The sequence below is a fragment of the Haliotis asinina genome, chromosome 9 (assembly GCF_037392515.1).
Source record: "Haliotis asinina isolate JCU_RB_2024 chromosome 9, JCU_Hal_asi_v2, whole genome shotgun sequence".
Classification (NCBI taxonomy): domain Eukaryota; kingdom Metazoa; phylum Mollusca; class Gastropoda; order Lepetellida; family Haliotidae; genus Haliotis; species Haliotis asinina.
In genome coordinates this window covers 6,369,669-6,384,844 of record NC_090288.1, presented here as the reverse complement: position 1 = coordinate 6,384,844, position 15,176 = coordinate 6,369,669, and the positions used below count along the sequence as shown (strand labels likewise).

The 15,176-nt window shown below is 40.0% G+C and overlaps 1 protein-coding gene across 1 annotated transcript in view; it reads left to right on the top strand.

Moving 5' to 3' along the window:
• The window catches only part of LOC137296159 (ankyrin repeat domain-containing protein 11-like), a 74,140-nt gene extending 59,399 nt beyond the window's left edge, over nt 1-14,741 (top strand). Inside the window, exons 26-29 of the mRNA XM_067827860.1 lie at nt 2,446-2,531; nt 4,084-4,300; nt 10,138-10,415; nt 13,070-14,741. Coding sequence (XP_067683961.1) covers nt 2,446-2,531; nt 4,084-4,300; nt 10,138-10,415; nt 13,070-13,130 — 642 coding nt within the window. The 3' untranslated portion in view covers nt 13,131-14,741. The remainder of the gene's footprint in view (nt 1-2,445; nt 2,532-4,083; nt 4,301-10,137; nt 10,416-13,069) is intronic.
• Nucleotides 14,742-15,176: the final 435 nt, after the last annotated feature.

Genomic DNA, 15,176 nt, shown 5'->3' with positions numbered 1-15,176 from the left:
GGAAATCACACAGATCCGTGCCACGCTGTAATCTAGAGCCGTACACCACTATTCCGCATATATTTTATTCACATTTATAATCAAAATTGGTTGTTTTTATGTGAATTCACAAAAGTGCATTTCCATGGTCGTCATTTGATTTATGAAATTGAATTTTAAGAGAAAAATTCGCTCTATTCGTGCGTTACACGTAATCGTGATTTAAATTTAAACCAATTTAAATTTCTTCCTTAGAACTTAGTTTTGCATGGCATTTACACATTGGCGTAATAATGAAATAATGCGGTGTTAATGGTATCGATGACCTTGTAATTAATGGATTAAGTAGAACGCGGAGTGATACAGCGGTTAGTTGTGAGCAATCCATCACCGCGGATGAGCTTTGGATTCGGATTGAGTGTTAGCGTGTCATAGTCCCATCTGGTGGCTCCGATTAGCGAAAAACGGCCCGATGTCCGAGCCAACGACGATCGTATTATTTGCTTTAATGAAGGAGACCCGTGGTCGCGCTGGTCATAAAAACGTCGAAGCAGGGAGTAGAGGCAACGTTGAGCTTTCTCCGATAAGATAGGTTGCAGTGATACATGCGACTTGACAAATGCTTCATTGAACCGGGGATCAGCGACGATCCTTGTCAGGAATATGTCGGAGTTAGTACGCAAGCTTGTGCAAATGTGAGATGAAAGGCTTTCAAACCGCGGAGTCACGGTGGCCGCGACTTTTCACACTGTTGTCAATTTGTTAACATTAAATTTTGAAAAATTATAGCTGAGTCAGGTTCGTAATTTTGCAATTAAAACTTTATGTCCTTTTCTTTAAGATTGAATTTGTAACTCAGAATTTGATTAGGTGAACGTCCCTTACGGCGCGTGAGCATCTTGTTCCAAGGTTAACTGATTTACAGAAATGTGTGTCCTTGTCCGATGAGGTGTCTAAGAAAAGCCCATGTAATTTTCAATCCCTCAAATCTCTGTAACACGAACGGCCTGAGAAGCCAAGATCATACACACCAACACCTTTCACAAACCCGTGAAGATCCGGGTTGAGTGGGGTCTTCAGCAATCACTTCTTGCCGTAACAGGCGAATAGTGGATCGGGTTGGTCAAGTTAACACATGACATTGTATCCCGTTGCTCAGATCGATGACCCTGCTGTTCATCACTGGATTGTCTAGTCTAGACGGATCATTTACAAACTACCGCCATATAGCTGGATTTTCTCTGGAATATTGCTGAGTGCAGCGTTAAGGAGCGCCCGCACATTCACACAAGACCGTATAACCTTACACTACTTCCGATTTTTGGTGTCTCGAAGAAGGTTGACTCGAATGGTGGTGACCTGACGCAGCTGTGACTCGTTATGAATGTAATTAACGACTTTACGCTCTACTAACATACAGGGTTACGTTGTATGAAACCATGGTGTATCAAACTTCCTGCAGTCTCGAAGTTTCAACTTCGGCTTCGACACAGCGGTGTGTTGACCACAGACACTACATGTGACAGAAAACTGAAGAATTTGTCGATAATTAAATTGTGCAGGAGTATAGCCATTCTCTCACAAACACAAAGATAGCCATCACGTGCATGAATGTATTGCTCAAGACTGTTAGAGCGCTAGTAATCTGTATCTTTTCCCAATTGGGTAAAATCGATCCATCTTTTTATTGGAGTGAAGAAGGTCACTCTCCAGATACGAATCTGTATGCTGGAAGCACGATGTTCTGAACGACTTGACTACTGCACGAGTCGCAGTTTAGAGGCAGACCCAGTCATCTAGGTCGCTGTAGAGTTGCACCTTGTGTTGACCAAGTATCGTGTGGTCGAGTGTTCGGATCCCTTTTCGTTCAGACCATGTTTCTTGGTTCGTCAGCACTATTCATTTTTGTTTCTGCAGTTGACCGTAACACCTGAGTTGTTTGAGTAAGCTTTTTTTTACACCTCTTTTATCAATATTCCTGCAATATCACGGCTGGGACACCAGAAATGGGCTTCACGCATAGTACCCTTGTGGGAAAATCGAAGAACCCAGGTATTCGGCGTGATGGACGGGCGCTTAAACCACTACGCTACCCAACAACCCTCGTAACAGGATTTGCACCCCTTACCTCATCAGACGGGACGCAGGGGTAGGCTCGTACTATAATATAAGTAGAATAGCCAAGCACTGAAAGTGTTATATATCACTTCCTGATGAGCTCCGGGGCGGTGGGATAGCATGGTGGTTGACGCGTTCGCTCGTAACGCAGAAGGCCCGAGTTCGATTCCCCACATGGGTACAATGTGTGAAACCCATTTCTTGGAATCCCCATCGTGGTATTGCTAGAAAATTGCTAAAGGTGGCGTAAACTAAACTCACTCACTCCAGATGAGCTCATTCTAAAATTGATTTTCTGCAAAACGATTATTATCGATTACTTCTAATCACTGATGTTTGTTTGTTCAGGTGTTGAAGATCGATGACGCCAGCCAGGTCACATTCAGGATGTTTGCAGTCATCTCAGCTCTCTCGGAAAGGGTCACGATGATGGAGTGAGTTGGAATGGCAGTTTTTATTCGAAAGAATTATAAACACTCAAAAAACTTCAGCTAGCTGTATGGCAACGTTCGGGCAATCTGGCCCTCTTAGAATATTGATCAGTTCTGTGCTTGACGCCTTCATCCATACCCGAGACACTCGATCCACACTGAATTTGGTTTAATAGATAAGATTCGCGTCAAAAAATAGCTGGATAATATTGATTAATAATTACAAATCTCACATTACGAAACATCGACTCCAGCAAAGTAAATTAATTCCGTATCTGTTCTAATTAACGCCTCTAGTCCTGCGAGTAATGAATTCGGTCGAACAATTGAGTGAGGGCCCCTCGAATTTCGTGACATCAGGAGTTGAACGTACATCATTCTACTGTGACGAATATCAGCCAACGCTATGAGCCCTGGTGCTAGATAGCCTTATGGTTAAAGTGTCATCTTGTCGCGCCAATGGCCAATGTTCAATTCCCATCATGGTTTCAGTAAGGATCATGTAAACAAGCGTACTCATGTGTGAAAGTAAGTTAGGTGAACCTTCTTTTTTCCATTTCATCCAACTGTGTTCTGTGTGTTCAGCGCCACATATGTACCCTTTAAATTCACAAAAAAATACTTAAACGTTTCAATAAGAGTGCGAGACACCTCAATCTCCAGGGTATACCACCCGATAAGTCTCCACTCGACATCCTCAGGGTATACCACCCGATAACTGTCCACTCGATATCTCAAGGGTATACCGTCCGATAAGTCTTCACTCGATACCTCCTGGGTATACCCTCCGATAAGTCTCCACTATACCCGGATGTATCTACGGATCAGCCAGATGAATTTATTACCCACTTTGGCTGGCTTTTTACCCAATCAGATGTCTACGTTGGGAAGTTGAGCGTAGCAGTCACAACTCACATTCGCTTTTTAAATTATTTAACGGATTAAACCTGTCAACACAAACCATGCAGAGGTTCTCTGAAAAAGTAGGAATTTTTCTATATTTTCTTTCCAAAGTTTCGGACCTCTCAGTTTGTATGATTGCCCCCAAATCTGAGTCGCACTGCAAACAAATCTTCCAAGTTGCGACTGCTTCCTTTGCTGACACTGGCAGGCTCGGTTGTAAAGGCGGCTTATGTGATTGGCTATTACAATAATACAATATTAAGATTAATAAGATAATAAGATTATCGGCCCGACCCGTAGATGCACCCAGGGTATAATGGAGGCTTATCGGAATGTAAACCCTGAAGATATCGAGGATGCGTCAATAACCATGATGAAACATAATTATTTTACAATTGTGACAGTATCTGTTTTAAGAATAAGCATCTGTTACTGTCAAGCGCTGCTGACACTTGGTGTTCAAGAATACGATACAAACACAGGCAAAGGCTAGGCAGTTGTTCAGCTAAAAAATTAAATCGACACCTTCTAAATCGCTCTGGGCTTTCCGGTCATGTTTAACATAACTCAAGTACTTATCCAGAGGTCAGAAATACTCACTCACTTCAGCAATGGTTCGAACCTCACTCACTCACTCACTCTGTCGTTCCAGTCCCGTGTCCAAGCACCTGATCGAGATATGTGACCTACTGGACATACAGCGTAAAATGGACCTTTACAAAGCCATGTTCTACTGCAACGTCAACTCCGACAGAAACTCCAACTTCATTAAGGCAGACTCCCTCCGTATTGAACTCATCGCCGGCGGCCTGAACTGGAAACAGCAGCAGTACATCATGGAACGACTCCAACCCAACTACTTCAACGAGGTTTGAGTCTTCTTTTTCTTTTTATTTATTTCTTTTTTCTTATTTAGGTTTGTCTTCTATTTTGGGCTTAGTTTTTTGCTGTAGTTTTATTCCAGTTTTTCCTGGTTTTCTTGGGGAGCGGCATCCCAGAAGTTGAAGCGGGGTATGCCCGACACCCGCTTCGATTCCCCGCGATGGTGCAAATATGTGAAACTTATGTCTGGTATTGCCCGTCTTAGTGGAATCATGCCAAAAGTGACGTTAAACTACACTCACACTCACGCTCACGCTCACACTCACACTCACACTCACACTCACACTCACACTCACACTCACACTCACACTATGGGAGTTGGTGTTGGGCGAGTTGGGTTCCATGATGTACTACTATTGTTTGTAATTAATCGAGTCTCAACGAAACCGTCTAGTGATTGACATCACGAGCATCGATCCATGCAGATGGGATACCACTGACAGAGATGTGTTCATGTTGGAGTCCGTTAGGTTATTCTTGGTTGTCAAGGATATAGATCCCTTCTTTAACGGTAAATACCCTCGAGGATGTCTTCGCAACCACAGCTCCGTTCGATCAGAATTGGGCGACATTTTAAAAAATGCCGTTAACTCTAATTGCACCCTTGAGCTAGAGAATTTGCATGACAGGCTTACTGATAGAAGTGTTGGAGAATGTGAGGTGACTGCATGAACGATGTCACGGTGACGAACGGGACAGGGTATTAATCATAAAGCATGGATATACGATACCGTATAATCGAGAAGGAAACACGCCTAGTTGCACAATGTTGTATTATGAAGCCTATATGACAAAAAATATGGATAACAACTTCTTTGTTTCGTGAGATTCCAGAACCGATGTCAAGCAGGACAGAAGCATTTGCATCGAAATGTCGAACTCACGAAATATAGAAGTCGTTATCCATAAAGTTAACCTATATTGTACTTCCCAACTTCTACATGCCACTCAAAGAAAAGTCTCGGGTTTGGTTTGGGTTTTTCGCTGGTTATGGGGCGACGTGGGCCAATAAGACCCCTATTTGCGCCCAGGGCATTGACTTGACAATAAAACGTCATAGGTAATTCCCTCGCCAAAAGGAACTGTTCAGTTAACAATGAAAAAGCAATAAACTATTAATATTCATTTGGATAAACTATACATGTATCGAATAACCTCAGCTTCGTGTAAAGGATTAAAAAGCTTAAGTGATCACTCCCATTTCTGAGACATGAAATATTTATTCATTAAAAAGCAGTAGGTTAAGATGACTGAGTGTTGAAATGATTTAAAATCACAGAACTAAATCTGCCCAAGCCAGTTGAGAGCCTAGCTAGATTATATATACACTGGGTATTTGTAAAGCGCCATTGTCCACCCGCTCATTCATATGCTCATTATATTATATTGTCCAGTTGACTAGACAAAGAAGAGTCTGTATTAGCCCCAGAGAGTAATTTCCCTTTATTGTGTTATGGTCCGGTGCTGTTAGGTTTAATCTACCGTCATTTTCATGATTGTGGGTGTTATCAAACTACAAAATTTATAATCAGTGCAAGTTAATATGTTCATTCCCATGTTCACGTCCCATACCGCTTTGAAGGAGGAGGAAATCCCGAAGTAATGCAGGTTTGAGACGCTCATTTCATTGACAAAAAAACTAGTACGGGTATAGTGATTCGAACCTATCCACAGCTGTGAGTGAGTCAGCATATTTTACGTCATGTTTTCAATACCTAATCAATAACACAACAGTGACACCAGAAATTCTCAATCAATACAATTCAGTATGGAAATTCTTGTTTACATGGTTTTCCTAAACAAATGTACATTTTCCATAAAGGATGGTTCCGATTTAAAGCATCCAAAAATCGCAATTCTATTCACAGACTGTGAGTGCAGACAATCTAATGGTAGATTACCGAGGTCTCACTGACTTAGTATCAGACTGGTCTTGTTGAGGATTCGGAAGTAGAATACAGGCGGGGTAATTTGAAAATCGATCCAAGCCAGAATTAAACGAAACATGGACCACATAGACCTTCGAGTGTGTTAATATATCCCCCAACGACCCGGCAATAAACCTCAACAAGATCTTTATTGTCACACGAGAATTGATTTTTCTCACTTCCATTCCAAACCGACAACGCAACGGTCTGGGCATCGGAGCTCGTTTCTGCACATGTCCATTGTCTCAGGGCTATTAGTAGACATGATTGCAATGGTGAATTTGCATGGTGTGGAGTAATACAATCCTAGCATTCACACTCTCTGTAGACTCCCTGTAATGTTCTTTAGAAATACGATTCCTCGAATCAGACAGGCCACTTTGCCATGAGAAGTCTCAGACACTACGGTATTGCTTTTGCGATGAAGATCCTTTCAGCATCGCTATCATGATGGCGTCGTCTGTAAACTGTTGTGCTTCATTTCACACATCACTTCCCTCCTAAATATCACTAATTGATCACGATTTCCCTTTTTCTAAAAATGCAATCTTTTGACCTCATAATTGTCCATTTGTTCAATTCCCGTTCCCAGAAACATATTTCCTAAACACAATTAACTAGAAAATGTCATGGCGGTTACCGGGAATCTTCTATACGCCTTTCCTAACAACTAACTACCGTGAGACGGCAGAACACATCCGTCAGCCGTGTTTCCATGAAAAGCCCTCTCAGTCCAACACTTCCAAAGAGGTCTGTCTCCTCAAAGTGCTCTTTTAACACAGATGAGTCTAGACTCTAATAGTGTTTTGATGAAATCATATCCATAAATAAGTACATTTCCTGAGTTAATGACAACAGGCAAGTAGTCTTTCTGTCACTTACGGCCAGTTTAGAATACATATAAGCGTAATATTGGCGTTGCAAAGAGTATCACCCTTGAGAACTCGCTATTAGGAGTTCACTGTAAGTGATTTACATTTAGTCAAAGCGGCTTCTGAAGGAATGCCTGTCGTTAATGGCCCATTAAGTCTTGTTTCCAGGAATCAGAGGCGATACTGTCATCTTTTTTAATTTACTCCTATCACAAAAGAACGTACGTTTCAATCGATGAAGTGAGGGCCTGCTGGTTTACTCAATTAGTATATCGGATTCCTGCTAAGTATCTTATATCCTGATAATACAGTTGTAGAAAGCATCTCCAAATATCAAGATTCCACCTTTTTTTATTTTAGGGTACCTACCATTTAATCATTGATCATTATTCTTGTTCATGATCATAAAGCTACTGCATTATGGTGATCATGAGTGAGTGAGTTATGCTTTAAGCCGCTTTTAGCAATATCCCAGTAATATCACAAGGGACATGAGAAATGGACTTCACATATTCTACTCAAGTGGAGAATCGAACCAGGGCCTGAGGCGTGACGGGCGAATTCTTTAACCACTAGGCTATTTCATCGCTCCGTCTGAATATAAAGGCTCTGAGGATGAAGTAAGCACGTTTAAGCGGGCTGTCATAATTACTTATGTAGTATATTTAAAGTTTATCCGTACGTGTGGTATTAGCAAAGAAATCGCACGATCAGCTCCGTCTTGCAGCGTTCATCGCATATTTAATCCATTAACGTGCCACCACTAGCGTTGATATTACCAAATCATAGAAATACTTGATTGGGTATTCGTTTCATTTTGCCATTAAATAATTACTAGTCGTAATTTTGACGAAAGTTTGTTGACTCGGACATGATATGTGAGGATTTCGTTTTCGTCGAGTGTTGTTTCCAGGATATACGTAATACATTTAAGGTATTGGCAATTTGGCAGTCTATTGCCTTCAAAGTGCAGTCTTTGCAATCGGTATCAGTTATAAGAACTGGCTATTGTTGTTTCTATCTTTTCAGTATAATTCTCTCAGGTATTGCGTAGATAGATGCTCATGCTGTTGATCACTGGATTGTCTGGTCCAATCTTGCTTAAATACACACCTCCGCCATATATCAGGAATATTTCTTAGATCGGCGTAAAACTAAATTCATTCACTCACTTATTCCAGGTCAACATGGTGTTGAGTTTGAATCTTTCAAAACAATACTTGTCATGTGTTAATCATGTCGGTGAAGATCATTTCATTCCGTATATCTAAATGATAAATTTGATGTTTTACATGGCTCTGTTGATGAAAAGCGTACTGATGAGATGAATTAATTCAAAACTTCAACACCAGGGAATAATCAGTCCCGAATATCTGTCCAATCTGATTCTGATAGGGGTAAAGTTAAAAACTGTGAAAGGAAGGCTTTAAATCGATCGTCGGAAAACATGATCATATCAGACTTAAATGTAAGCTTGTCCTTGTCCTTGTCCTTGTCCTTTCCTCTCACAATTTTTATTATCCAGTGTTTATTGCCTTAGCGTGGGACATCAGGTGAAGTGCTGTATTCAGTTTCTCTGAGACCCGTGAAGGTCTACCCCGGGTAGAATAGGCCTTCAGCAACCCATGCCTGCCATAAAAGGCAACTATGCTTGTTTTAAGAGGCAACTAACAGGACTGAGTGGTCAGGCTCGCTGACTTGCTTGTCACATGTCATCGGTCCCCAATTGCGGAGATCGATGCTCATGCTGTTAATCACTGGATTGTCTGGTCCAGGCTCGATTATTTACAGACCGCCGCCATATAGCTGGGACATTGCTGAGTGCGGCGTAAAACTAAACTCACTCACTCAGTTTCTCTGAATATCTACCATCCATTTCTGGACATCACGAGGCGTGCGTGTCTTTGAATGGTATTTAGAATTTATACGTATGAGGAGAGATTTCATGAGTGTCAACATTTTTTTCTTATGAGGAACACAACGTTTCGGAGTATATACTTACTCCTTCATCAAGTGAACACTTACTCCTTCATCAAGTGAACACTTACTCCTTCATCAAGTGAATACTTACTGCTTCATCAAGTGAATACCTACTCTTTCATCAACTGAATACTTACTCTTTCATCAGGTGAACACTTACTCCTTCATCAAGTGAATACTTACTCTTTCATCAAATGAACGCTTACTCTTTCATCAGGTGAACACTTACTCCTTCATCAAGTGAATACTTACTCCTTCATCAAGTGAATACTTACTACTTCATCAAGTGAATACTTACTCCTTCATCAAGTGAACACTTACTACTTCATCAAGTGAACACTTACTACTTCATCAAGTCAATACTTACTCCTTCATCAAGTGAATGAAGGGTATAAGACAGAGATAATATATATGTACATAAAGGACGACAAAAGTAATATGACAACAAAGATGCAGGCTAAACAGATATTAAGGACTCTCCGAGTATTCTTCATAATAACTAATTTCACATCCATAAATACATCTCTTCATCAGTCTTTTGTGGGTGAAACATTGATTACAAAGGTTATCTTTAAGTCAAATTGATTTTGATTTAGCTTAGATAGAAAGATACACGTACAACTAAACAACTGAAAATGCCGACGCGTTCACATAAAGTAGAAATTCAAGACCAGAAAATCAAAATCGCCTCTTCTCGGTACAGACGTGGAGATCATTTTCCATGCACAGAATATAAAACACTGGATATGATCTTACAGTTATTATACATTTCAAACTCTGATGTGAAGTGACAAAAACCGTTTATCTAGTTGGAACAATATACGAGGATCGTTTTGCAGTTCTTTTTATAAAGACAACACGCTAGGGATGCTAGAAATGACGAGATCGTGTATGGGTCTGGTTGTCTGGACAAGATGAGCCTGGCTCATGCATCAGGTCGATGATATTGTCTACGATAATGACGTTATTCATGGTTGAAGGGATTGACTGTGTGAGGTATGTTTTTTCACAAACTTTGATATGGCTGTATGTATTACATTCCAGATCTCCTTCCTCGACTACATTTGCTACATACCGCTCTTCCTCTCCATGCACGACAACATCGTCGACAACCCCTTGGACATGTCGGATGACAAGTACGACTCCATGCTCCGCATGCCTTCAGGAGGTCATCGCCAGAGGGACGTCAACCCCCTTGGTCAGCCGCTGGACAAGAAGTCTTCATATCAGTTACGGCAGCAGGCGTTGGATCTGCTTGAAGGTCGCATCAACATCGACGACGTGAAGAAAGAAGACCGAGAGATGCTGCAGAAATACACGACGTGAGATTTCATACAGTTTAGGTTTTAGTGTTATGGTTCAGTTCCGATGGTTAAACAATGCAGTTGTTAACTAGGCGGCAAATTATATGCATGTATTGCAAAACGACAAACCACCAGTGATTTGAATTTGTTATCGTTTCTTTAGCCAGTTATTTTGGTTTCCAGGATAATTGTCCACAGATCCTTTCTGCTTATTGATAATTCGCAAATGCCATACCAAAAGCAGATCATTTTCAACTCCCTAGGGACTATGCAAAAATGTCGTCTCTGAGGAACTGAAAAAACTAGCAGTTTCGTTGCCATCTATTCCTACCGGGTACCCATCACTGGCGGTTGAGGTGTAAACTCACGAATGATATGATCTGATGATCTGGCAGGATACGTTCGGTTGTTGCCCCAACGTGGTTTGTATTGAAATCTAGCATTTTCCATGTGCGTTGTCATTGGTAGGGGAAATGGTATTTTTACGTGCCTTTTGTCCGTGCATGAGGTCATATTTCACTTAAGTACAGACTTTTATGCTTTAAGTTTGCATGCACCATTATTCAACAGTTGTATGATTCTTGCGGATAACTTTCACCCTTGAATTTTATCAATCACATTTATTGTCCAGCTCTGATGTCAATCATTTTGTAAATAGAGACAGTCACAGCCATGCTGGTAGAAATATATTTGGCAGGTCCGTCCTGTTAGCGGCTATTTTCGAGAAACGTTGTATTTAAGACTCCATCTGCTCATAAATATGTCATTCTACAATGGAATTTACAAGGAGACCCAGTGCGCGTTTGTGTGAATGGGATACAGACATGAAAAGGGGTTCGTGAAATATTCGCTGTCGCCATCGCCGACCATCGTAAAAGATTTAGTATTTGCCTGTCTTAATTATAGTTTAAATAATCGTGGACATTCCGTGACCACCGGGTGCCATGTCTGACTTTCAGCGATCCATTTATAAAATTCCGCCAATATTTTTTTCTTTCAAACCCGACATTCTGTATTGGTGAGCGAAAAAATGAATAAAATATTATGGTTACATTAGCATAGCATGGCATGTATGCCAGGTCGTTGTAGTGATATGCATCATCGCGCTGAAATCTATTTGAAACGAACACACGCATAACGTACAGCAACTTAGAACTAATACTCTTTGTAAAGGCGAAACAATCATCGTTGTTACATCGTATACCTTCAAAACATCTTTGTCTTAAGAGTTTTTAAAAGTATGTTTCACAGAATTTGTGAAGTTGTTTGAAAGCGATGGGTTCAGGCTGATTTAGATTCCATAGCCCTGGCTGTTCATGTGTTTGTTTTACTGTGGCATACTGAGTTTCTAAACTATAAGTCTATGGTCGGTCAGAGTGGAGAAGGAAGTCTTTCTGGAGTAGATGTGTAATATATGTGATCCTGTTTCGGAAATGCGTACCGTTATATTATCAGATGTGTAATATGACGTTGACGTAAGTAAATAATGCAGGGTGGCGATCGTTTTGTACGATCAAAATTTTCAGTTGTCCCTTCTTAAGTGAGGAGGCCCTTTAATGAAATGTCGCGTCAGATCAGGGCACGTGTCTGTATTGCTTCACCAAATAAAGGTTTCGTGTTCTTTGATCACGTACAGGATCCGGGTTGTGTTTCGAAAAGGAACAAACAGTTTAACCCGGAAATCGGTTCGCTGTGAGCTGGATCATGAAATTAGTAAATGACCTCTACCGAGCAATGAATGATCATTGACCATCAAATGATCAATGGCGATACGACGGATCAAATAGCTGCAATAAGTAATAGACTGCGTAACAGACACAAGTGCCTGCCGAATGATTAGAAATAGGTTTCCGTTCTGGTGTCCAAAATGGCATTCAGAGGTTTCACTATATATATGATATTTTTTTGTTTCCAAACAAGTATCTGTAACACATATATGTCAGCTCGCCGAAACGTCTCTTGTCACTCTTACAAGCTACAGGTAGACTTCTAGAGACTGTCCCATCCAGAAACTTCTCCAACAATTAAGACTACAATGGTCATGTGGACATCAAAGGGAGATAATACAGTCCTCTCTGTAGGACCTGGTCGATTGCTTTTGCCTTTAGTAGTTCAAGAATATTCAGCCACTAACAATGACTAAATATATATCTACAAACGTTTCTACCGACCAAAATGTAGCCTGCTCATAATAGTTGTTTGATCAGGGTCCCAAGGCCACTTATGTTTACGTTTTTACTCTTATTTCAAAGGATGTTCATTCGCCTAACCTGTAGTCTCTGCAATTAGGTTATTTTACGGAAAAAACGGTTTCTAAATTGTGTCCCTAAAACATGATAATAAGTGAGACACGCGATTTCATTTTATGAATTCTGGACCTGCATATTCTCTAGACTTGCACTGGCTGCTATTGGTATATATGTTTCAGGGTCTGTATGGCACTATATAGCTGTTCAGGTTCTACATGGTTTCATGCGTCTATCTACCATTAGGCCATGAGATTAATCAGACTACTTGGGCTTATTCTTCCCTCATGTTGTAATATGTCAAATGAACACGCATGACATCGTGATTTTTCAGGTTTGATTATTTTTATTTAGTTTAACTAATCATTCAAACAAACATGAACGTTAACACCATCATGAGCATGACCTTGACCTTTGTCCTTTCAGATTACCCAAGATCCTCGAGTCCGCTCCTCCAACGCCCAGATCGACATCAAGCCTTGGATGACAAGAGCCAGTGATCCAATTATACCGATAAAACCAGCATGTGAAAACTGAAAAAAAAAGAAAGAAAGAAGCAAGATAAACGAAAATTATAAATACAGACTTTGGGAATGCAATTCAATTAAGACCGTTCATTTAATCTTGGTTGTTTTTAAGGTCATAATTGTCAGAAAACGATCAATTCCTCTGATTTAGCGAAAATGGACTCACATAAAAGAAACAACCTCCTCTGGTACAGAGAGAAACCTCAAAATGTTTGGACATCTTTAATCTGGACACCTCGCGTACCGGACAATGAATAATGAAAGTCCACATGCTGATAATATATTTCATTGCTAGATGAATCAATACGAGCCCATAAAATCAAAACCACGTGACTTGCCACTAAATATAATTGTGATAAAAAGAATATCGCTTTAAGATCAAATTTCAGCAAACTACAAGTAAATGAAATGTTAAAACTCCAGAGGCTTGACAAATTAATTCTTTTAACCGTTTCTTTCAGTTTCTAATCATTCCTAGTAATTAACCAAAAGCTATTTTGTCCGGAAAAAAGGGGATTATTCTTTTATTTCATACGCTAAAATAGTAATCTTCTTGAGTGTTTACGTGTGTATTTCGTTTCTCTACAGTTAACAGTTTTGTATATAAACCTATAGTGTCTAATTTATTTTCTTAAATGTGTGAAACAGTATACAATGGTGCTAATACTCTACCGCTAGACATCGTACCGTGTTGATTGTGAGAGAGTAACATATCTTTGTGTGTCAATCATGATATTTTTTATTGTTGTATTATATACTGAACTTCCGTCCTGTGTGAAATATCTGATTGCAAACCGAGTGTTTGCCATGCATCTTAAAGTGCTCCTTTGTATCCCTGACCACACTAATTCGTTTTGAAATGTAATAATATTACGCGAGTTATGAGTGGGAATGTTCTCAAGTGACAGGTCTTAACTGTTTCTGTAGTCATTAAAATCTTAATAACTGGATACACTGCTATTCCCTTTCATTTACGACTTTGCTTAAGACAATTAATGTCAATTTTCTTTGGTTTCATTGTTTCACAATTTACCGTTATACAGGTAATGCTGTTCTAATGTCATATAAACATTATGCTTTCATGTTTGGTTTGACCTTTCTCGTCAGATGTTTCATAATATTTTCATAACAAAAGCCAAAGGTTAACTAACAATGAAAATTCAGCTCTTCAAATGAGCTCGCCTAGCGTTATTCTTCAATGTATAATTTATTAACCATTCACCTGATAACTTAAATGTCAAGTTAAGAATACAAGGTTTTCTATTAAATGTGTTGAAAACACACCAAGAAGAAAATACACTGTCTTTCCATAAACCAAGTAATAAAACATCCTCAGTTGTTTGTTGATTAATCGGCCACAGGTAAATATGTGTGTTTATTTTAACTAACCTTTAACCTTCTAACGAATACACCGTCATGGCCACGCCGCCATATTGTTTTAATCTCCAAGCTAAAGAGCTGTGATAGCAAGTTTGATACCCCGTTTGGTACTTATCTGTCCTGTTCCAATGTGCCAATATTTGTTTATGTTCATAATGTTTGTAAGAGTGATTTGAATAAACATGAACAACTCAGTGGAGTCTTTTGTGTTTAACAACCATGAATTACAATCATGTGTTTTGCAATTGTTCTACAAGCATTCACCAAGCACTTGCATGGCCTGATGGTACATAGATGATACAACAGGGTAAGATTTTGCTGATCTGTTACCGCACGATAGCATTGTAGTGAGATGTTATTGCACGATCTGATGGTACTGAACCGCCATCGCAAACCTGATAGCACTTTCTTTAATCGCACGACCTGATGTTACTTTGCTATTTTCGCATGAAATTGTGTTACTTAACTGTTCTCGCATGACCCGGTGTTACTGAACTGTTCTCGCATGACCTGAAGTTGAAGTTGTTATCGCATGAGTTGATGATGTTGAGCTGTAAACGCATCTCCTGATTTTCACTGGGCTGCCATGACACTTTGCTGTTTTCGCGCATCTTGATGTTATTCTG